Raw genomic sequence first — 25,538 nt, 5'->3', positions numbered from 1 at the left:
TTTTTTTTCTGGCACCTTAACAGCAGAAATAATCGCGGGGTCAGTTTTTAAGCAGAGATCGTGCCTGTGCATCTTCCCACACCTTGCACTTCTACCACGCTTCCCGTCCCGGCTGTGTTTTCACTCTTTTTAGGGATTTTTCTCTCCATTCGAGAGGTTTCTCTCTCACCAGCCCCCGTCACGCGCGGGTCGGCAGCCGCCCCGAGGAGCCAAGTGACGCGTCTCTGCCCGGCTCCAACCTCCTTCTCTCGGGTTTAAATTCGCCACCCACCACAGTTACATTTGTCTCCAGTCACCTTCTCACCACCAACTTATCTCTGAGGGAACGGGAATAAATTGAAGTCAAATCTCCACTATTGTGTCTTCAGGGATATGACAACCGAATGATGTAGAGAGGCTGGGAAGGGAAATCTTCTCCCCGGAGGGTTTTGTACCACCGGAGCAAAATGCTACGGTGCTTCTTACAAACAATCCTAAGATACTACGGAAATCGTACAGAATGATTTCTCATTCTTTATTTTCCATTTTCTTCTGACTGAAAAGCTGTCTAGCAGTAGTCTTTTCACAAGCCATAAAGTTTAGACTTGAACTCTTTACCTTACTGCTTTGACCTTTCTTACCCCAGCTGTAAAACCCTACTGCCCATCCTTCAATAAATTTATCACCTCATAAACTCCACTACTGCTTCTCTACAACGCATTTAAAAGACAGCAGCGGAAGGCCGGTCCTTCCCCTCTTGTCAAATATCATAATTGTCCAGTGTTATACCTGCTGGACAGGAAAATATTTCAGTACACGCTATTTTTCAAAGACTGGTAGTTTTTGCAACATTCTCCTTTGAGACAGAAGTATTGAAGTTTAAATACAAACTCATGTATTGACCATACAAAGCTGACGGTTTAACGTTTCCTTCTACCCTTGTTTCATACAAAGCTTCCTCTCTTTAGGGTAATGTGCATTCTGCGGGGCGGGGATGTAGAATTTATTTGTGATGTTGTAATTAAAGGCTGAGAAAGCAATAGCTGAGCAGTCCGAGCATGGAGAATTGACTCCATCCCCGTGCTAAGTGCGGCGCGGCAGCGAGAACCTGCCACCTTGTCACCACGTCTGTGGGGACAAAGGGATCCCACAGGGCAGAGCGAACCCCGCGTGAGTTATGGGGCTGAAGAAGGTAAAAAGTTCAGCAGGATCGCGATGGGTCCCCTGCAAGGTCAGGGGATGGTCAAAGGACGTTTCATATTGGTCGCCCAGCTTTCTACAATAAAAGATTATTTTGCTCGACATGGTAAGAATAGAATGGTCCGTACCAGACATGGGGCTAAATATCTTTTCCTAAACTAACTTTGGAGCCTGACAAGGATTATATTTCACTTTGTTTGGCGGAGCGAAACAAGTGTTTCCCTTTAGCTTTCAGAGTTAAGAACCAGCACTGAAGCCTCAATGGATGGATAAAAATGGCACCCGTCGCAAGCTCCCATTTAAAATGCTTCCCACTTTCAAAACCTCCAGTTTTATAAACAGGACCACAAACACCCATTACAAGACAGTCGCATACGAAAAGAATTACAGCAAGGTCATTATTCCAACAGGGATGAGCCACTTCCAGACACCCGACTTGGACACCTGACTTTAGGGAAGCTGCTCACCAGGAGAGAGCCATGGAAACCACGTCATTTCGGTGGTACCGCGAATAACCCCAACGAACAGCAGCCTGGCTACTGACAAACGCCGAGCTGAGGCTGATCACAGCTACTGGGGAGAAATTTATACAGCTGGGCTGTATTTGGAACACATTTTTCTCTGGTCAGTATTACAGTTTAAGCATCACGATGTGATGAAAAGCACCGGTAATACATCATCTGAGTTAAATTTTATCCTTTCATATATCTATTCCCTTTCCCTTGGATTTCACATAAGCCACATTACATAGTGAATTGACCTCTAAAAATTTAGCACTTTTAACAAAGGATCAACATTTTCTTTTACTGGAAAAGAGGTAACTGAGGTTTTTTGATTTGGACTGGCAGCTGTTCCTATTGTAGCTGAATCAAGGAACACTTCAAACTGTTATTTTCTTTTTCATAAATACTGGACTCACAAAAAGACAGAAAAATATGCCAATAGAACCACAATACTTAATCCAAAAACGCAATGGCAAATATTGGAAAACTTTTACGACGCTATTGGGATACACACCTTTGTTCCAAAGTAAGAAGAGGAAAAAGTGTTTAGGTGTATTGCAAAGCCAGGCAGTAAAACAACGCACATAAGATTGATCCATATCCTACCTTTTTGATATTGCCCTCTTGGGAGGTCACCTCGGGATCAGTCAGTATTTGCTATGGAAAAAACAAAATAGAAAAAAAAATAAGTTGAACTGCAACTAAGAATGTTATAAACCAAAAAAGATTATTATTATTACTATTGTTGTTGTTGTTAGTATATTTAAAGGCCAAAACTCTAAACTACAACAGAGCAACGCAGACGTTTTGTAAGTTAGACGGAAGGATTACACCAGAACTACTATTATATTCCCCCACGCATTTTAAGGTTTTCTGTGGCTTCTATAAACAATTTCTTTCGATTTGAGCGAGGAGAACACGCGTGTCTCTCCCCAGGGCGGTGATGCAGAGCACCGAGGACCCGCCGTGCAGCAGCCGCATCCCGAGCTGCGGAGCGCGGATGCTGCGGCGCCTTGGGAGGCTCCGTAATTCCTCCTCCAGCAGAGGTGTGGGGACACAAGTCATTAAAACGCTGCTGGGTCTACCTCAGATTAGCTCCAGGTCAGCGGGCATTCGGGGAGGTCAAGCACCTCAACTTTGTGCCGCAGCGGATACCCCGTCAGGGTAAACACCAACTCGATGGAGTGGCCGGACTCCGAGGATTTGAGCAATTTCACCGACCCCGGTGGGATCTCGGGTGTCTGAGGTTAAATATGCTCAAGGGCCGGGGGGGTCAAGGGACTCGGGACTGCCAGGCCCAGGCAAGCTCTGCTGGCTACCAAAGAGTGGGGGAAAACGCTCCGCAATGCAAGGAAACCCAAGATAAAATGAGAATCGTTGTACATTGCAAAGGAACCTTACCTAAAACAAACCAAGCAACCCCCCCACCCAAAAAGGAAAGGGCCGAGCCCCCTCTTGCTGTGAACTGAGCTGATTCTGCCCAAGCCCAGGAGCCCCGGTGCCTTCCAGCAGCTGAGGCTGTGGCACCAGCGTCCTGGGCATCCTTGGCCGTGCCCGGTGAGACGGACCAACATCCGAACTGCAAACACGTCAGCAAATATCTCCAAGCTCAGCTGTAATAACAACCTGTCGTGTTCTAAATGGTCAGAACCCTAAAGCATTCTGTATTTACAACAGCTCTAATAGATACTGAAATTGTGGTTTAGAAAGCAGCTGAAAGCAAATAGGACCAAGAGGTGAGCGCCGGAGCAACGAAAACCTGCGTGTCCTGCGCTCGTGTGCACACACCCGCTGAAACCTCACCCCGAATTACCCACGTTAAATGTCTGCCCTGCACAGTTTGCAGCACATATCACCACGTTGCTGGGGACTGCTGCCCCGTCACCTGCTCAGGGAGCCAGCAACGACCCTCCAAAGCCTTTTCGGAGTCGGGCCGTGAAACTTTCAGAGCTGTAATATAAACAGGCCGGTGCTAAATGACCTAAAAGCCTTCCTGGAACACCGCTGCTTCCAAATGAAGACACTTAAAGACAATTATTATATGCAAAATACCTTTAAATACAATTGGTTAAGTATGTGCATTCAGAGTGCATAATCCACCCGTTCAACATGACCATAAACGTAGAGGGGAAAAAAAATCAAAATGAAGTGCAAATTGGGCTGTGGTGTAGTCCTATGTAAACAGGCTTAAGAGTCAGGAATTCCTGAGTCTGAATCTAAATGCCAACACAAGCTTCCTTTTGTTGGTTTGGACAGATCTGCTCTAGGGGAAAGTTCTGTTTCTCAAACCGTATTTTTTTTTTCCCTTCAGTTCATAGGTGATCCCAAATTTCAAAATTCTTAAGAGAACAGAATTTCTGTAAAAAGTATTTCATACTGGAGGTGTTTAAAAGAGGTGGAGGTGAGGTTCTTAGGGACATAGGTTAGAGGTGGACTTGGCAGTGCTGGGTTAACAGTTGGACTTGGTGATCTTGAAGGTCTTTTCCAACCAAAACGATTCTGTGATTCCATATTCAAAAACGGTGCTTCTACAGAGAAGCATCAGTGGCTGTTTACCTAGCGGTTCATTCGGAATATTGCAAAACGACTGATTTTTGATGAGATGAAATATTTTTTCAGTTCCCTTCTCTTACAGAACTGGGAAACAAGCCCCAACTTCATGAAGCATTTTAGTGTTGATGGAATCACCTCCCCATGTCCACAGTTTGACGTGGTTTTGGTGTTTGGCGGGTGTGAGCTGTGTCCACGCAGGGGCAGAGGACGGAACGCAAACCCTCCTGCTGACAAATCACTGCTGGAGCCTGCCGAGGAATCGCCAAAATCACATCGCCGTGATGGACGTACCAACTCCGTGAAGGACGTACCAACGCGGTGATGGATGTACAAACACCGTGATGGACGTACCAACACGGTGATGTCCGTACCAACGCCATGATGAACGTACCAACGTGGTGATGGACGTACCAATGCCGTGATGGACGTACCAACACGGTGATGGATGTACAAACACCGTGATGGACGTACCAACACGGTGATGTCCGTACCAACGCCATGATGGATGTACCAACACGGTGATGTCCGTACCAACACCGTGATGGACGTACCAACACGGTGATGTCTGTACCAACACCGTGATGGACGTACCAACGCGGTGATGGACGTACCAACACCGTGATGTCCATACCAACGCCGTGATGGACGTACCAACACGGTGATGTCCGCACCAACACCGTGAAGGACGTACCAATGCCGTGATGTTTGTACCAACGCTGTGATGTATGTACCACCAACTATCACATGAGAAAAGGAGAGAGAGGGAAACTAAGTACCAGATGCGATGTTTATTAATAAGAATAACAAACTATACTTTGAAAATCTATTCATTGGGTAGTTTTAGCTCAGGCTGGACTTCATCTTATGCGAATGCCACAAGATTAAATATAGTGCTTGACGTGTACAGTGGGCTGCACTTTCGCAGTTAACACAGATGTTCCTAAATGTACTCAAAATTTACACCATATGCTTTTTCTATCAACTGATATGTTGATTTTAGCCAAAGGAAAGACAACATGTCAGCAGCAGCCGCGTCAGAGCGCCTGGTGCTGCGGGAATGGGCTGGAGGCGTCATCTCCTCCAACTGGGACCAGTTTCCCTGCCTTTCATTCCTGGATCCAGCAAACTGGTGGCAACAGAATCCTGACTTAGCTACATCAGTTAGGGATGTGCTATAATTTTTGCAGAGCCTCCCGAATGTATACTAAACATGTCAAGTAACACCATGTGATTCTTTTTGAAAAACAGTTTACAAGCTGGCATTCTCCAGCTGCAGTTAACCCTAATTTGATTACATTACTGAGACAGATCACAATGAGCTTATGTAAATAGTAACGTTATCCATTCATTCCCTGGGCTCAGATAAACCGTCATTACAAAAGGGGGCAAAAAACAATCCACACCACAGAAGTTAAACAGGCTTGATGCATTCAGCAAACCCCAACTGCGAAGACGACAGAAAGAACCTGCCCCTGTTGTATCACTGGGAATCTTGATTTTTAAGAAGTATTTCCATGTCTGTTCCAAGCTGGAAACAGAAGAGAACGCCCAATAATTCCACAGAAGTCAGTATGCAGATAACAGCACTTGCTTCAATAACTTGTTCTTCCTTATCATCTGATTATTTAGCAAGACCTCAACACACCGCTGTTGCAGTCAGTAAGAGCTAAAACCAAGCGAGCACCTCGGCGCTTCAATCCGTGCCCAGGGATCCGCACAATCACCTGGCGCACGTGTGAACAATGTGACACCAGAGCAAATATTTCCTTCCCTGCGGGTCATTATGGGCTTTAAAACACACCTCAGCTGTGCTACTGGGAAACGCTCCCAGCATCCACCCCAGCCCGGCACTGCGGCCGCATCCCCATCGGCATCCGCGCCTCCAGGACACGGCTCCAGGGCAGCAAACACGTCTGACCAGCTGCGACGCACCAGGGAACCCACCACCAGGGAACCCACCACCAGGGACCCACCACCAGGGAACCCACCACCAGGGAACCCACCACCAGGGACCCACCACCAGGGAACCCACCACCAGGAACCCACCACCAGGAACCCACCACCAGGGAACCCACCACCAGGAACCCACCACCAGGAACCCACCACCAGGGAACCCACCACCAGGAACCCACCACCAGGAACCCACCACCAGGGACCCACCACCAGGAACCCACCACCAGGAACCCACCACCAGGAACCCACCACCAAGAACCCACCACCAGGGACCCCACCACCGGGAACCCACCACCGGGGACCCACCACCAGTGGACCCACCACCAGTGAACCCACCACCAGGGACCCACCACCAGGGATCCACCACCAGGGATCCACCACCAGGGACCCACCACCAAGGACCCACCACCAGGAACCCACCACCAGGAACCCACCACCAGGACCCCACCACCGGGAACCCACCACCAAGGACCCACCACCAGGAACCCACCACCAGGGACCCCACCACCAGGGACCCCAGCAGCTGGTATTTCCACGGCGCCAGCTCTCCTGTCCAGCACGCAGTTGGCACCTCGAGCGCTCGCACGCTGCACCCGCTTTCTGCACCTCTGCTCCAGTTCGGCTCAAAAGAGAATGTTGTTGTTAAGCTACAAATCTGGTCCTTCATAACTGCCATTAATCATTCCATTATCTTGCAAAGTCCTGAGAAAGCTGGCCCTGAGCCAGTTGCATTGGAGTGAGCAGTATCTGAAAAACGAATCATCAGAAGGATGAGCGGGTTCTGGGAACCGCGAACAGCTCACATGGGCTCACCCAGGGCCGAGCGTAAGCGAGATATTAAACTTGGCATTCAGGGGCCGGAACGGCCCTTAAAGCGCATCAGCCACAGCCCTGCAATAGCTGCGCCACAGCTGGGGTGCTCTTTCACAGTAAAGCCAGAAGGAGAAGGAACCCACAGAAAACCGTTTCAGCACTTAAGAATTTTTCTATTAGCTGTATTTTTAGAACACAGGGATTTTATAGCACTTTCTGGCCAGCAATTTACCAAAATTTTACATTTTCTATAGTAAGTAAATTCGTGAAGCCTATTAGCCTGAGGAAATTTTCTATATCCTGCCTTGGGACTTTGCAATGAATGTGCCTGGAATGAAGAGGAAAGGGAGGAAAGCTCTTGTCTGAGAGGGAGAATTTCCCTCCCCGGCTGCTGGTGAAGGAGGATGAACAGCACGGCTCTGACTGGCAAGAAACAAGCCAAGGGCTGAAAAGAGTCTAAAGAATAAACCAACCATTCAGTGCTAAGGGCAACCCCAGCACAATTGGGAACACCGTGGAGCAGCCAAACCGTGGTCTGCAGACCAGCACCAGCCTGCACAGCCGCGCTGTGCGCTCCGCAGACCTTTTCTAACCAATTATTTCTCAGTTGAAAGTCTGAACAAAAAGGTGGGACAGTGCTGCATGAAAAACGTTCAAAATCCGGAGGGACCCAGGCCGCGGGCTGGCGGTGCCGGTGCAGGGAACGCCCCCGCGCCGGCTCGCGCCGTGTGTCCTGCGTGGATTTACAGAGGGACTTCTCCTGTCTGCCACCTTTCGGGAGAACAAAACGCAGTTTGCAGAGGTGAATCACTACAGGTTATTGCAAAGGATGTTCAAAAGAAGGGAACATCCTTAGTCATCTTTTCGTAAGAAATAACAGCTTCTTATCACACAGAACAAACGTCCGTGCATCCAGAGAGGCGCAGGAAAATGCCAGGGGCAGTTAATGTGAAGAGGAATGAACGTCAAACACTAAAAATATGTTTAAGAACAAAGACTGCGCAAAAGAAAATAAACACGCAATTTACATACGTGGTATCGCAACTTGTGTATCACTTTTTAAAGACATGACTCCTCCAAGACATTGTGATCGAGTTCAACTGCAAACACCAGGAAGTTAAACAGAATCTAATGGAGAGAATTTGTAATAACTTCAATAAGCTGAGGACTTGAGACTTTCAGCCAAGACAAATACGAGAGGGTACTGATTACTAAATGTCACCGTTTCTCTTGCCAAGCACTCAGGGACTGGTGATAGGAGAGTATTAAATATAATCTCACAGTCTTTAGGGGCTCTTTGATTTTATATTGCGTTCTTATCGGGTTCTTAAAGTCCAGTGTTAATAAGCATGAGAAAAGCACTTGATAGGTTGGCAGGTTTGCTAAAAGAAAATGTATTTCCTTCATTACGTGTGTTCCTTGGATCCGAGTTTGAGATGCATTTCCCTTTCATATGGTGCCACATCCAACCTCCCTCTGTTCTTTTTGTCCAGCAACCCAACAGCCCCTCCAGCAACCACCTATTTACTGGTACTATTCGGAGCAAATGGTGTTTAACAGCTACAGAGAACGAGACCTTGAAGGACCCTGGAGCAGAGGCGGAACACTGACACGGCGAGCGCGCACCCAGCGCATCCCCTCTGCAACATCCACTGATTTCTGAAAGAAGAGCAAGTCCCAATTAATAACAAAACCCTCCAAGTCTTCTGTCTAGTATTTTGCTCACTTCTTGGAACACCAGAAAAGAAATATGTAACAGTACCCGTGAGAACAAAAAAAGTTTAAATTATAATTTTCTTTTTAAAATACCCTTACAAATATTATCTTGAACTCCCTTTTTCTTGAAGAGAAATTCCATTATAAAACCGAATTCCGAAAAGATGAGAGGGACACGTCTCTATGTCTAGCGCTGAGCAGTATGTGCAGTCTAAGGACTAAACCAGAAGTTGTCAGTATTGAATTGTATCTGTATTTACTCAGTTTGTTCCTCTTGAAACGTGGGAACATGCCGAGCAGACTTTGACGCTAAATAAAACTTGAGCTCCTCTGACACGATGTGCTCCTGAACTGCAAGCAGCTGCACCTTCCCTCCAGCACAGCAAACCCGGAGCAGAATGGAAGCCTGGGCTCATCGGCTCTAAATTCTGTCTGCCACAGAACTACAGAACGCAATCGCTTAATGTATCTGGAGCTATTTATTACCGGGGCAAAAAATCATCTTGAAGTGTCATGTTTTGGTTAAGAGAGAAAGCTCCGCTGTCCGCTGCAACGTGCACGCATTGGGCGGTCAGCTTCAGTCATCTATGATCCATCTATCTTTTCTTCTCGACCCTTTTTAGTTATAAAAATGACCTTGATATTGACAGAATAAAATAAACGAACTTCCCCTCTACTTCATATATTGATAACCTGTTTGTTAAGATGATCAGTAATAATCATAAGTAAAAAAAGAGAGATCATGCATCTTGTTGTAATGGCAACGCTGACACACACTTGGTCTGACGTATGGGGACCTCTAGGCCCGGCTCAAGAGCTCGTACTGCAGATTAAATCGCAGCCTTCCCATCCCGGACACACCGACACGGAAATCCATACGTCCCTCTTCTGCCACTTGGCCTTGAGACGTGTTGCTGCTCAAATACAGAGGAGTATTTGCTCTGAACTGGGAAGTGAACCTGGAGAGGAATTCCTTGTAGGAATGTTCTGTGCAAGGAAAGAGAACAACAGAGGGACAGAAAGGGCACTTTGTCTTTACTCGGAAGTAATATTAAGCAAATGATCCTCTCTATAAAGAAAAGTTAACAGGGGATTATTCTGTGGACTAACTTCAGACACGGGCACAATCAGTTTCTTATTTAAAAAGCACACGGTGGTGTTTTATCTGAATTGATAGGGGGTGCCAGGTGAGTTCTCTTTTAAGAGCCGTAGAAACAATCTCAGACAGAACTGGATAATATTATGCTTGGAATTATAATATTGTGTTTGGAAAAGGACGATATTTTATTCAATCGGCCAGACAGAGAGTGGGTGGCAATTTCAATGCATTTTCTTAAGACAGGAATTCAGAGACTCCAAACCGAAATAAGTTTCTGGGTTTTTTGGGAGGCTGCTGATGTCTTGTGCAGGTAGGAATCTGCGTTTAGAGTGCTCAAGGGCATGATATAATAATGCTACGTGCTGTAAGGCAGCTGCAGCGCGTCGCGGGGGAATGCCATGCTGCGCGTCCAGAGCTTCCCCGGGCACCTGTTTGTGAACCAGCCACATTGCAGGACCGGACTATCAGAGAATTACCACCGCAAGCTAAAAAATTAAACCTAAGGTAATCCTTAACCTTTAGAGCATCTCTACAAACACTAAGCATGAATCATGGCTACGACCTTCTTAAAAAATTCCCTGTGTTATCCCTTAGTAACTCCAGTTGTTTCCTAAGAGAATTAACATGGATTCTGCATTTGGGGTTTCTTTCAGAACAGTACCAGAAAAAAAAACGGGGAGCTTTTTCTTTTTTGCATTAAAAGTTTTGAAAAGCACACACAGCCCTTATTGTTATGAAACAATCCAAGTAAAGTTCTGAAGAAAATCTTGGGAGATCCAGCTCTGAGTATTGATTACAAGGAGCTTTTTAATCCTGTGCCAAGAGGAACATTGAGGTTAAAAGATGGCTCCATGCGCGACCTTGCCAAAGAGCATTTCTGTTTATGTCTTAAAAACTATCACCAACAGATCACAGACATAGAAATGTCCGTAATGTATCCAGATGCTGGAAACAAAATGTATTTAAGCCATTGAAGAGCGTTTAATGAAGTACAGCATTTTTTTCAACTGCCAGCCCAAAGTAAATAATCACTGATTTGAGCACAGCTAAGAGATCCCATCTCACCAAATAATCTGAATGTGCCATCAAGGAAACTGTTGCTTTGTGGGAACAACGTAACGGCAGTTTAATGTTCTCATAAACTTGGCTCTTGTCTTCCTCAACACCCTGAACCTCTTGGAAAGTGTAAAGCAAAAAGCCACAAAACCCCCTCGTGCCCGTCGGTCCGTCCCGCTGGGTCCCGTTCTGGCTCGACGAGGACGGACTCACTGGCATCCCCACGGAAATGACTCTTCGGGCGAAAACGAACCTTCTCTTTAATCTGAAAATAATCAGGAAAGAGCATTTCCATCCTTCTTTTGCTCACAGAGCCTCTGTCCGTACAACCAGCGCAACTCGCGCACCGTTCTTCACCTTTGAGGACACACCACGAAATCCCGGCCCTGCAGAATTGCTGGCCTGAGCCACTTAAAAAGAATACACAAAGCAGCTTTTGCAACATTATCTCATGAACCGTAATACTAGAATTCAAGTTATATGCGTTTGAGTTATATGCATTTATTTATCACAAATTTTGTGTAATCTGGTTCAATTATGAATTCAACTGCTTTGTTTTTTCAGAATATAAAATCCTTTTCCTTGCACCATGTAATTGTGTTCCGTGGCAGAACTGGTATTCATCATTGCCCCGCTGTCCCCTAGCCTAAAAGAGAAAACATCCACAGGGTAATAAATGTCAAACTATGATTATTGATGCTTTCAATTAAATTGATTATCTATTTGAGGTGCACAGCGCGGTGATTTATTGCTGTCTCTTTATGTTGCACTTGGCACAATGGCTTCCCCGAAAGGTGAGCACTTGGATTGTTTCCACAGATTTTCTATTAAATCTGGCTTTTCAGAAGTGACTCACGACCATCCCAGGGCTGGGTTACGCTCCCTGTTTTCCGTTCCCTTCTGGAGCGCGAGGTTAGCAAGGAATATGGAAAACAGAACATGAGAACTTTGTGTAAGTGTTAATGGAAGGACAAAATACATCTTTGACTTACATCCCTCATTCAAAACTTTTATTTACGGACTATATTAGACAAAATGCGTGTGTAATCTTGAGCTTTGCTGAGCACTACCCACCTCAACAGAGAGATGAGATGACCTTCGACTCGTCACTGGCTTTGTGTTTTTATTAGTTTCAGATAACAGGAGCTATAAAATTTAAAGACATTTGCTCACCAATGATAATCAGCAGCCGCTTCACAAACAACGCTTCTGTTCGCTGCGTCACGGTGAAGGTGACACAAGGTGATCTGTATCTGGTCATTTCCTTGAAGAAACGCCTGGTGTGGTTGGACAACCCAGAACGAGCTTCCGCTGCCGTTGTTCCCCCAAAGCGCAGCACAGTTTGTTTCGGCCCGTTTCAAAAAGCAAGTTTGCCTTAAAACCACACAGGGTCTACTCAGCAAGCTGTGCACGTTTTGTGAAATGCAGAAAATCAGCATGAGAAAACCACAATTTTCTTAATGCACTAGTTTTGCTGGCTATAAAGAGAAACACGTAAACCTTATCTTCAAGCAGGCAGACGTGGAGAATCTCAGTACCAACCGCCACCGTTTTCATGGGGGAAAAGCTCAGTGCTGACTTGGAGACAGGAACAGGTTCGTCTCCAGCCTTGGCCCCAGCTGGTGCTTCAGGCCGTGGCAGCGCCGTGTCACGCGCCCGCGCTGAGGAGCACCCAGAGAAAACCACTGGAGCCCGGTCCTGTCAGCTGATATATTAAATATGAAGGCGCATCTATCTAAGTAACCTTGCAAAATAAGCACATGTGATAGATAAACAGTAAGGAGAGAAAAAGAGGAGGATGGCTAACTCAGTTTTACAGACAAGACTGAGACAAGAAATTAGGTGACGTGCCCAAATCACACGTCTGGCATTTAGAAAGTGCGTTTCAAGCTCCTTAGACCTAATCTTAAAAATAAGGCTGTCATTCCTCCTCAGATGCAAACACCTTTGACCCCAGTAAGCTCAGAATTATCCACACATCAATTCAGACTTTGAAGCCTGGCTTATCTCTCAGTAGTGTAACTGTCCCCTCCGCTATAACCAACAGAGCCAGCTGAGTAAAAACAAACAATCGTGGAAGAAAAAAGAAAAAATCGCTACAACTCAGGTCGGAATTAACTATTTTACATTTGTTATGTTCTACCTCCATCCTGGCAAAGCCCAAAGTGCTCTATATTTCCTGCATGTTATCAGGAAACTACTAAAGTGAAAAGTTACCAGGTTCAGAAAGGAACCACAGCAAGTATCCAACAACCCAAAGCAACCCCGCAGAAGAGGTAAGGGCAAATATTAAAGCAGCATTTCCATTTGGTAGAGTTGCCTACACTTGGGAATGCAAAACGTGATAATCCAGGCTTAAATCTGGTCACCAAACCAGAGTGAATACCACTTACAAGTTCCTGATGCAGTTGACAAGTCAGCTCTTGGACAGCTTGGGTTCATCATAAAATAATAATAGTTAAAAAAAAAGACAAGAACTTCCTGAGCATTTTGCTGATTCCCATTCAAGCTTGTTCTGAAAATTATTTTTCAAATTGCGTGGGGCAAAGTTCTTTCCCCAGAAACAGCGAAGAAAACGGAGGCTGAAAGAGGCGACTGTGGTTGGTTACTCACTGCAGCACCGACTGTGGCTCACACATCCTCCCACCCAGCCCCAACAAAAACTTCCCAAATCCTCCCCGAAGTTTGAATCACTCTCTCCTTCCCTTCCCGTCCCTTCCCGCGCTGGATCCTGGTGTCACCCAGCGGCTCTGCATGCGCCCGGCTCAAAATGGAAACACACACGGGGCTCCGCTCTGTGACAGCCAAACCTGGAACGCAAAATAAACGGCTTTTTCTCTCTGCTTTTCTTCACGCCAACTAGGTAGCACCGTTTTCATATCAGATCACGAACAGCTGCCTGCTGAGAGTCACAGAATGTTAGGGATTGGAGTCACGGGAAAGAAGCCGTAAACTGACTTTTAAGAACAGCATCTTCGCTCCTGACAAGAAACCTTCACGTTTGTATTTCGGCATTATCTGACTACAGGCTTTTTTTTGCCCTTTTTTTTTTTTCCTTTTTAATAGGGACACATGGCAGATGTTCCCGCGTTATCGCGGCAGCTGTACCCGGCTATCAGCGAGCGGCGCTGGCCCGGCTCTGCGCCCAGCAACCGGCAGCGTCTGCTCTGTTTAACGCACAGGAAGACTGGGGCAGGTTTAAGAAGTTTGCAGAGGATGTAACGGAGCCTCTAATGTGTTTAGGTTTCTCCAGCGGAATCTAGTTTTATCAGAAAACAAAGGTCCTGGAGGGATTATCAGCAGAAAGAAACCCAGAACCTGTCTAGCTGGGAGCGGGGCCGCGCAGACTGTCGTGTCAAGGTGCGCCGGTTTCCTTCCAGCAGAACTAACAGCTGCTCCTGGAAATCAGTCTCCTCCGGCAAATTAACTGAAATTCTGTGCCCACACGCAGGATTTTTAGCACGAATAAAGGGGTGCTTGCCCCAGGCTGCTGCCCTGTAGAGAGCACAGAGGACTTCAGACGGCTCTCCACGTTGAAGTTGCTCTACAAGAGGTACCAGCAAAATGAAATGTTGCCTTCAAGCGGCTTATTAAGAAACATACAAAGTTCATCCCTGTTGAACACCCCAGCGCTGCAACGCAGTGCCCTTCATGAGGAATCAAATAAACCACTAAAGCTTAGAAGCCCTTCGACATCCCTGCTCCATCCTCAGCTCGGGAGTCCCCGCAACACACACAGGTGGAGCAAAAGGTGCGGTGGGAGCAGCAAGGGGGAAACAGGAACTAAAAGCAAAAGAAACTTTTTCACAGGCAGATAATAAAATTGCCATGTAGAAAGTACTAATCGCTTGGGAACTTGATCCTTGTTTTGTGGGGTTTTTTTTCATTGCATAATAAAAGACAATTATAATAATTATTTAAATTAAAATACAAGTCTGTATAACGTAAAAATAAGCCATGTCAATCTGTTAGTCTCAGCTCTGCTCAATGCAGCTGCATGACAGGAAAATATCAAGGTGAAGCCATAAAAATCAAAGCTGGCGCCTTCTGAGTCTCTCAGAGAAGATTCAGTGATCGCTCCTTAGTCGGCGTGCGGGACTCAGACCACTAGAGAGTTTCACAAAATCCAGATTTACATCCTGGTTAAGCTATTACAATACGCTCAAAATAGCATTTTGGACTCAAGGGCTCTCAATGAGGCCACAAACCAAATACAACGGCATGGGTATTTGAAGCAGAGAAGCGCCCCGACCGCGGCCGCTGCGGTTTCCCTGCGCAGCCCCAGCCCTGCCCGGCTCCCTCCCCGCGCCGTGGGCATCCGCGGGCAGTTTTCCAGGGTGACGCTCCTCTGCGTGGGGAGACACGTCACACAAATCCGTTCCTCTTACACGAGCAACGCGCAGGAACGCCGGTACTGTCTTTAAAAAACACCTACTGCTGCTGTCGGGTGACGCGGGGACGTGGAGGGGCTGCGCACCCGCAGCCGAGCCTTTTTCCAGCACAACATCCCCCCCGGCCCCTCGACACCTGTGCTGGAGCCACCGGGTTTTACCGGCGGGCTCCCCAAAGCGCCGTGGGTGGGTCGGCGGGTATTTACTGCACTCCTGCTACCCGGGGTCGCCGTCTCCAGCCGGGAGCAGAGGATGAGACCAGACACAGCTCGTTGCTGCTACCACAGCCCCCCCCCGTGCAGCCACCGCCCCCTCGCCCCCCCAGCACCAGCTGAAAAAGGGAAAGAATGAGAAAGTGAGTACCCGGGAGCTGGCACCGCAGACAATGTGTGTCTTGTGTGAGTAATTTAGCGCTATGGCCAGTCAATCTGGTTTCTGGGCCCGATGCCCTGACCCTCTTTAGAGCGGCTCTCTCTCCAGCGCAGTGTGAAACATTTCCTTTCACAGCACTGACACTTTGCAGATTGAGACGTCAGGCCTGTCCAACTGCAGCAAATTAGCAATTTTTCTTTTACTAATTGGAAATAAAAATGTTTGCTAAGGGAATAATTTGTAGGAATGCAGTGTTAGGTTTCCGGCTTTTTATAAGGATGCTTTAAACTTTATACATGTGCACTTTTCTGCTGTTTTGATGCCTTGCACTGTAAATTTTAATAGGTTACTCGACTGTTAACTTTACAGTCTCAGCCTTCCAAAGAATTAAATGAAGTTTTTAATTTCTCTTCCCCTCCCAGGCAGCAGGGTCTCTTCTCGGTGAGCAAAGGAGCACAGCTCCAAAGGGTTAAAAACATACATGGCTACGTGGCATCTGGATGAACCTCGGGCAGCAATTTGTTTGCGAAGCCTCCAGTTCACAGCTCTCCCAAGTCCCCGTGAGCGCGGTGGAGAGGACGGGGGGCAGATCCAGGAATGCCCTTCAGCAGAAACCTGCCACAAATGGGCAATTTCACAATTCCGAACCCATGTGTTAGTGCGGCAGCTGCACTCTGAACCAACACAAAGTGCAGGAACTCGCTCGTGTCTCTGCTGGTAAGAAGGGCAAGGAGGCTCCTGCCTTCCATGTTTTCAGCTCATTTGCACTAATGCAGCTTTGCCCATTCAGTGAGGAAATATTAATAGTTTGGGCAGGGTTTGGTGTGACAGCGTCTGGATTTTTAAACTCCTCTCACATGCAAAAGTGGATTTGGGACAGGTTGATCTATTTGATCCTAAAACCGCTCTGCAGTGGCACGCGAACGGCAGCCAGTAAAGACTGCAAATAAAAAAGTTCTTCGAGAAAGTGAGATCAGGAAAGAGCCACCTATAATATAGAAGAACCTGCTAAAAAACCTAGCAATGAAAACGAAGTGCCCTTTTACTGCAACGCAATATTTTAGTTTAATGTATCTCTGTAAGGTCTTCCTGCAAAGCGCACTCGGCAGCGGTACATTAGCTCCTATAACAATGCCAGCACATAAAGAGTTACTGTTCTTTCCCCCTACCACCCCCCCATAAAGCATTTGACAGCCATGCCTAATAATTCTTTCTGGTGTGGTTTTTCTTTTTCTTGATGTCTTTATGTGAATATGAAGCCAGAGTGAAAGGCTTTGGGTGACCCCCGTGAGAGAGAAGAAGTATGAACTACAGAGAAAAAGAGTGAGATATAGACTCCCCGCCGAGCCATCGGCATCTTCTCTGGCAGCTCACAACTTGGCTTCAGAGGGCCTTTGTGGAGCAAAAAGGACTCTTCTTCACTCAGGCGGTGACAATAGGTGTTTTGTCAGAGGGGGACAGGATAAAAAGCAGGGGGTGGGAGGCGAGATCATCATCGGCAAGGGGCGAGCCTTTGGGGCCTGCAGATGTTGGAAGGAGGATGATTTATTGCTCCAGTGTCCTCGGTGGCATTTGGCTACCTTCCCAGAGCCCAGAGCTGGCCGGCGGGAGGAGGAGCGCGGCACACACGGCATCTCCCAGCCTTCTATGGGCAGAGCGGCCGGGGGCGGCGGGGGGGACACGGGGACCGCGCCGCGCGGGGGACGGATTAGACAGCAATTATTGCCGAACCACGCTAATGCGAGGAATTACAGAAAACGCGGTTAATTCCCCAGCCTAGAAAGGCCCGGCGGAAAAAAAAGAGGTGCGGTGGCTACCTATAAATTACAGTCACGGGACAACTCTGTGCTCGGAATAACCGGACCCGATTAAGCCGTCGTGATCCAGAACGGGACGCTGAGGAGCCGGGGGGTGTTTCTGCGGGTGCGAGCGCACAGACTGTCCTTCCCGCAGCTCTCACCCCCCGGCCCAGCTCGGCCCGTGTCTGAAGGAGCTGAGCCCCCAGCTCCGCGGGCTCCGCGTCGCACCGGCGGGTCCCCAACAGAACCCGGTTCGCCGTGTGAACGGGAGGAGGGACCCGACCCCTGAGCCAGGCTGGGAAGGGGCGCGGGGGGATTTGTGCAGATCAGCTGAGAAAAGGAACCAATATTCTGGATTCCTCTCTCCACAGCCCAAAAAATTGCAGAACCGTTTGAAGCATGCCCACTGCTCTGTAGATCCAGTATATTGAAAAGTATCCCAGATCACTGAGCCAGGAAGTTCTGGATAATTTCCAAGAAAAAGGAATCACAGCCTAGCAAGAAATACACACCAAGATGGTATATTGCCAGGGGTTTGATTTAGGACTTTTGCTCCAGTTCCTTTCCTCTTTTAATACACAGTTTTCCACCACACTTTCTATATAAATACTGTATCCTATGGCTGACAGCCTCTCTTCGTAGATTTATCCGTTAGTGGACTTACTAAAAATGTTTTCTGTTTAAACAGGGGCACATGCTTCACCTCAGCAAGAGACAGTATTAAAATACAAAACCAGTAAATCCTAGACAAGATGGATGCAAAGAAAAACTCTAGTCTCATTTCATACAGCAATTGCTAGGTAGAAAAGCTAAAAAACAAGACAACACGCACAAGTGGAAGGTGACTGAAAAAAGCATGAAAGAAAATCTACAGAACTCCAAGGTGGGTGCCACAAGAATAGCACTTAAATCCCCGCTGGTGACGAGTGCCATCGGATTCAGTTGCCAAGACCCAACAGCACCCATTCTGAGGGAAATCTCAAACTGTGTTACCAGGTTCCAGACACACTTTTCTGCGTGCACTCCAAACGGTTATATCCATTTACAGAAGGAAGTGAAGCATTCAGAGTGTAAGTGACGTGTCCAAGGTCACACAAAGAGTCAACTGCAGAGTCAACACAAGAGTAACGAGATCTTTGCTCCAAATCCCTTGGCTTTGACTGCGAGACAATGGCTCCCCCTCCCACGTAATCAACCAGTTATGGAGAGGCATACACGCAGATCTGCGGGGCTAAATATGTTCGCTGGAGAATAAAAATGTTGGGATGATTATCTATAAATTACATGACATTATCCAGACCTCTCTGGTTTGGAAGTCGCATAGAAATTTGATGAATTACACGCGAGACACAAATGCTACAGGAGAAGCTTTGCTTTGACTATTTCTCTTGGTCTCTGCAAGAAAGTAAGAATTGCAGAGACAGACCAAAAGAACACAATCCCCTACAGCTCTGACTTTTCAAAATTATTGTTATTGGTATTCCTGATATTAGTTTGTTCATCGCTGTTGGCATTTCCTATTCCGCTACTCATCCTTCCACAAACCGAGGTTTTCTAGAATAAGGCAGTCCGAGCAAAAAAGTCTGTCTAAAAGGCAAAAGAAATGTCACCTGCACTTTCACAGACAGGTCTCAAACGTCTCACATTTTCTGATGAAATTGTTAACGCTACTCTATGAGAACGTCTTACAGAGTTTGCACATCTTCAAAGCTATAATCGAGTAACAGAGTTGATTTTTGCTCCATTTCCATTTTCTGGGAGTGTGTTTGTGTCCGTGTCTATGCAGATCCTCCCTGTTGAGTGCAGCAAACCCCACACGCTCCTCGTGCCGAGCTCCGGCTCCTGAAGGACGTCATGGGACTGGAAGCAGAATATATGTCAAACTCCGCCGTACGGGAACACGCTGTTAAAAGCTGGCTTTGTCTTTTTTTTTTTTTAATAGGCGGTGTTTGTACCACAGACATGGATAATACTGCATCTTTAATGCTCTGCAACAAATTGCCACATCAGCACTAAATACCTCCACTTAATTTTTCATTTGGATACGATGAAACATTTTTTTCCCATGGAAGGAAAAGTCTGGTCTTTGTGATCGTGGCACTGCCAGCCCAAGTTACAGTAAAGGTTAATCACAAACAAGAGACAAGTAAAGTAGACAAAGAGCATCATACACTTCACTTTTCAATGGATGTTTTCATAAATGTATGAATAATTTAAATTATCATTGCCCGGTATTTATTCGAGTGTTTCAGGGGGAAAAAATGCCTCCTCTTTTTCTTCCCCTCCTTGATTCTTTTCATTTCTGTCTCATCTCTTTTATGTGCTGCATCGGCTGTTTTCTTGCCATCTGAATCAGTTTTTTGGAACAATGGGATGTATGAGGGCTGAGGGGGCAGTTGAAGAATACAGCCCTTGTTGTACACTCTGTGACTTGACATTGATTAATGAGGGTGCGGACATGGGCAGAATGTGATGCAGAGAGAAGGGGAAATCGGAGGACCTGAGGGCAGCCGAAGGAGGAGGGCAGGGAGGTGACGGGGCCGCGGCCGGTGCCAGCGGCTCGGAGCGGAGCGCGGTGGCCTCAGCGCCCGCGACGGACAGAGTCCCGACTCGTATCGGGACAGAGACCTGACGTGACACACGGCATCACACCTCGCCCAGGCTCGTCCTGCACGTCACAAACCCCTTTCCTTCGTGTGAACATTTGCCCCCAAAAATAACGGTAGAAAGAGCTTTGTCGCTTCCCCTGTTCTTTCACAGGTACCTCGGTCTCCACCCTGTCGGTTCACTCACAAAACCCAAACACACTGAGGTTTGTGACCTTTCCTGCCGGCGTCTCAAACACCAATGACCTTCCTTAGCAGGCACATTCAGATCGAGGCTTTCTGGACGTCAGGGGAGGGTTTGGTTGGTACCACTTTGGAGACACAAGAGTTTTGCAAATCCTCTCATTTCAGTCAGATGTCTTATTTTCTCACGTGAACAAATCTGAAGCGCCGATGCTGGTCAGAAAAGAGTCACGCTCGTACACTGAAAAGCGGGAGATGTTTTTGCTTGGCTGAATGTCCCAACTGAGCTGTGCACCACGATCTGGGGACTGACCGTGCTCGGGATCGACACGATCAGGACAAACGCGATGAGCACACTGACACAGCGCAGGACGCAAGCAGAGCTGTCACACCTCCCTTCCTGCTCTGTGGGACAGATTGTTTGCTTATTCTGCTGTTCCAAGGTGCGACTGAACAGCGTTCGCTCAAACCAGTAACCCTCCTGGCTGTCCTGTGGCATCCTGCCCCCTGCAAACATGGACCTGCTGGCTCGGACAGAACCGAAATGGTCCCTGGGGTGCAAGGAGGCCACCGGAGAGCTCTGCCCCCTGTGCGGGATGTGCTGCCAGCCCCCTCCCACAGGCCTCGGTGGGAGCACAGCAGCCACCGAGGGAAAACCTGCCGCTTCAGGACTGAAACGCAGCACGCCTGGTACGGCAGGACAGACAGACGGGATCCACCGCACGTCTCGTCATTATTAATATTAAACCATCAGCCGCCATATCTTACTAGTCAGAAATCTTTACAGAAACCACACCTCACGAAGCCTGGAAACAAAGCTGCAGTTTCAGCGGTTTTGGTCAGAAAGAATCCACCCCAAACCAGCACCAGCCTGGTTCTCGGACCCGCATTCAAACCGTTCTGCCCTTCTCCACCGCCCCAGATAAATTCCATATCTGCCAGACTACTGACTGTTCATGTGCTAATCTGAGTCAGACTCTCATTCATGGCTGTTCTCCTTTGCATAAAACATTAAATGTCCATCTAAGGGGCCAGTTGTCCCCACACCGTACGCGAGAGCTCTCCCTTCCAGCTCAGCGTGTCCCCTTTTCCCTTCGCGTGAAGGACAGGGACGGATCCCGGGTTTGCTGGCATGTATTCAAAGGGGACGCAGAAAAGTTCCCCAGATGAGTCCAGGATCTCTTCCTCGTCCCTCATCTGCCATAACCACCACCAGCTTTAATGCCTCAAAGAGCAACAGGAAAATTCTCGTGGGGACCGTGTGGTGCACAAGCTGCCTGAGCGATTGTGCAAGGGCACAACCGGCCCCCCAGTCCTGAACACCCGGCTGAGCACCAGCGATTGTGCAAGGACACAACCGGGCTGTGGCCTCGAACACCTGGCTGAGCAGCGGTGATTGTGCAAGGACACAACCGGGCTGTGGCCCCGAACACCCGGCTGAGCACCAGCGATTGTGCAAGGACACAACTGGGCTGTGGCCCCGAACACCCAGCTGAGCAGCGGTGATTGTGCAAGGACACAACCGGGCTGTGGCCCCGAACACCCGGCTGAGCACCAGCGATTGTGCAAGGACACAACCGGCCCCCTGCTCCTGAACACCCAGCTGAGCACCAGCGATTGTGCAAGGACACAACCGGGCTGTGGCCCCGAACACCCGGCTGAGCAGCGGTGATTGTGCGAGGACACAACCGGCCCCCCGCTCCTGAACACCCGGCTGAGCAGCGGTGATTGTGCGAGGCCACAACCGGGCTGTGGCCCCGAACACCCGGCTGCGCACCCGGCGTGCCCGCGTTCCCTGCGCAGGGTCTCCAGCCTTTCCTTTCTGTCTCCGCATCCAGCCCAGCCCAGCGATCACCTGCACCGGCACCACAGAGGGTGACCTGAGCCCCGGAGCGACTGGGAACAAACGAGAGAGCTTAACTAGAGCAAGACTGGCATAAAAAGGAAAGAGAAAAAAAGAGAGGAACAAAGATTCCGTCCAATTTGCTCTTTTCGGCATTGTAAAAACTGGCCTGTTTCCCAGTATATCACTCTGCCATTGAATAAGGTCAATTGCAGAGCAGTTCTTCAGTCATCCTGATGGGTTTTCATGAGAAAGTGAATGGAGTGCAAATTAGCCAAAGTCGTCACAAGCTTTTTTACTGTCACTCTAAGCCTGACAGTCCAAAGGAAAATGAGGATTAATAAATCTAACGAACTTTCTCTATTATCCGAGTCAGGTTAGGAAACTATTTATTGTCTCTCTTTTTCTGTGTTTCATCCATTTTGCCTACTGTGGTGAAGCATTTCGAGAAGAAAGAACCAACAGCCGCACGCACACACGCCTGCACGCACCCCCGCTCGCCCCTCCGAATCACCGCGCAGAACAGACACCCACAAAATAAAGGCACTGGCACCACGCAAACAAATCCAGACTTCCAAATCATTCTACCTTGTACATACCGCGCAGCTTTCTATAAATCCTTACAGCTGCTGATTTCCATTAACTAGTATGTGTTCAATGTGCTAAGCACACTTATTTTATGGGAGAAAGAATAATGAGTGCTAGCAAGTCTTAAAAATTACCTTTCTTTTTAAGAGCAAAAAATTGGTTTCAAGTTAAGGGGGAAATTTTTTTTAACAATTACATCCACATGTGTGAGGTAGATTTTAGTGTAGTTTCAAAATTATTATTTTTTTAATAGAACAAGGCATCTCAGTAGCTACTGCTCTAGAATTCAAGTCTTTAGTAATTTATTGAAACCATTAGCATTTGGGTAGCTGTTGGAACACCAGCTGAACTAGAGAGGATTGCCTGAAACACGCTCGGAGCAGGAGGTCACGCCGGCCCCTAATGGAAAAGGCCTCCAGGAACCATCCAGCACTTTGGTTTGGGAGGTTTAAATACACATGTATGTACATATATATATATACACGTATGTATTTCAGTCCAGCGTAATGCAAATCTGTCCAGCTTCACAGTTGTACAAAATGTTTTCCCCTGTAATTTGTTGTGTCTAGTACAGTAGTTTTCATTCATGACTCTCAAAGTGCTTAAAAACCTGCATGAACGAGGCCTCGTGCTGTCTGCAGATACATGTGTGCGTTTTCAGAACTTAACGTCAAGTCAAAGAGTTTGTTTCAGTGTTTTGTTTTCACCTTTTACGTGGAGACACTTATCAGAATAAATTCCCCCTGAGGAGGCTCATGCTACAACCTGACTAACTAAAGAAAAACTGTTTAGCATTCAAAGCAATCTGGGGTTTGTTGAGATTTCCCGTCTCCTACTTTTACAGTCACTTGTCATTCCATTTAATAAGAGAGAAAACTTTCCTGACCAGCTGAATTATGCCATTCAGGATATTAAAGAAAACACACATACCCCAAAGTAAAGGTAAAATTATGCTGCAATCATCAAATCAGCCTTCGCTTCTTATCCCATCTGTATGTTCTCCTTGGAAATGCTCAAGTATTGGCTAGAAAGCTACACGAGAGGCGCAGTCCTACCTGCTTGCCACTTAAATTGCCGGTATTTTAATCTCATCAAAGAATGGGAGTTTTCCTTCCTGCTGTTTTGACTTTGCTGTCTCTTAGTCTTGTCACATTCACTAGTTTTGAATAAGTGCAGAACTTGCATTTACAGAATTTGCAATCTGCAAGATTGTTTAAGTGATTTATCAAATGCTTTGACTGAACGCTCACTGCTGCCCCAGTTCTGAATCTCGTTCAGGCTGCCTGGGTTTGGCACGAGCCTGCAGAGCCAGCGCAGGACCGGCCCGGCTGCGCCCGGGGGGAAACCCTCCGCTGCAGCAGCGGCGCTCGGGGAACCGCACGCTGCTAACGCCAGCCGGGGAACATGCTCCTCCTGAAGGATTTTATGTCTGATAAAACCAGAATGCCAACAGTCAGGCTTTATCTTATTAATGATCCAGCGCAACGTCTCCGCGGGAAGGCCCATAACGCACAGAGCATCTGAGAGCGCACCCTGCATAAACTTCTTAGCATGGTGTTTCTATCGACCCCTGCTCCAAAGAGACCGTTCAACAGGTGAACTGACCGAAGCCGGAGGGGACTCGAGGGATTGCGCACCGGATTATTCTGCAGCTTTGGTGCGCCCGGGCACGGGCCGGCTCTGCCAGGCTCTTCTGGCAGGGGCTCTCCGAAACCTCAGCTCTGAAACGTTTTGTCCACTTTGTATGGAACACTCAACACTTTATCCCTGAGAATGCTGTGAATCCATCCCTTCCTTCGGGATTTGGGTGAAGAACACGGATGCTGCAATGGGGACGCTGATCGTGGGCAGCTGTGAACACAGCAACCATTTGAGATTAACTCTTAGCGTATTAAATTCATGCAGGAGAGGGGCTTCTCTAGGGTTTCAACATTTAAGGTAGAACAAATACACTCTCCAGGAATATTTGCTGCCTGCCACATGACTTTCAAGGGTATAACCACTCAGAAACAAACTCAGAAATTAATCGAAGTAAACAAATGCAACAATAAATCTCTCCAAAAACAACAAGTAGAGATGGACCAAAGCCAGAGTGGATTTCAAGCAGCCAGGGTTCGGAGGTGACCAGATACAGAGTTTTCATCATTAGTAACAAGCCAAAGACAGAATAAATGAAGAGAATTTGTTTCAGTTCAAAAGAGATTAAAATGACGCGCTTTACAGAACGGTTGTGAGTCTTTCTTACTGAACCCGTTGTCTTTCAGGCTCATGACATTTTCAATGCTTCCTCCAAACCCGTGTGGGATAATGCACTTCCAACATGTAGGCTCTAGGTATGCACATTCTTAAAATCAACCACTCAACACGCATCCAAATAAAAGTGAGCTTTCCTACCCATTTTCCCCAAGAAAGGAAGCTCAGAGCCCTTTTATGCATTGTGAATGGCCCACCTAATTTAGACTGAATTATACCCTAACCTTCATTTCCCCTTTACTTCTTTGCTCCATTCAGCGGTTTCTGACTTCAGCTAATTCACTAACAATCCCAGCTGGTCCTTCCCAGCTCCCAGTTCTTTAGCACATTGTCCAAGGGAACTATGTGCTCCCATCTACGCTGGTATTCCACTCTCCAATTAACCTACTGCTGAGAGGCTTTACCCCTTTCCACCATCCATTCCTCTGCACATACATCTTTTTAACCTTTTACTTCTTGAATTAAAGTTCAGAAGATCTCTTCCAGGTGAGAAGGTGTTAAATTTATTTGCCAAACGTGGTGCTGGTTACACAGGAAGACATAACACACCATCGGGCGACAGCTATGAAAAAATAGTCTGCTTGATCTAGAATGCATTTCAAAGCCAAGTATTAATGCGCAGATGTTTAAG

At 47.3% G+C, this 25,538-nt stretch overlaps 1 protein-coding gene across 1 annotated transcript in view; it reads right to left on the bottom strand.

The window, feature by feature from the left end:
* The window catches only part of PRDM16 (PR/SET domain 16), a 145,491-nt gene that overhangs the window by 103,202 nt on the left and 16,751 nt on the right, over positions 1 to 25,538 (bottom strand). Inside the window, exons 3-4 of the mRNA XM_065650299.1 lie at positions 2,289 to 2,339; positions 769 to 771 (exon numbers count right to left, since the gene is read on the bottom strand). Of these exons, the coding sequence (XP_065506371.1) occupies positions 769 to 771; positions 2,289 to 2,339 (54 nt within the window). The remainder of the gene's footprint in view (positions 1 to 768; positions 772 to 2,288; positions 2,340 to 25,538) is intronic.

This window comes from Caloenas nicobarica, chromosome 22 (genome assembly GCF_036013445.1).
Source record: "Caloenas nicobarica isolate bCalNic1 chromosome 22, bCalNic1.hap1, whole genome shotgun sequence".
Classification (NCBI taxonomy): domain Eukaryota; kingdom Metazoa; phylum Chordata; class Aves; order Columbiformes; family Columbidae; genus Caloenas; species Caloenas nicobarica.
Note: the sequence above shows the minus strand (reverse complement) of the source record. Positions and strands in the feature narration are given on the sequence as shown.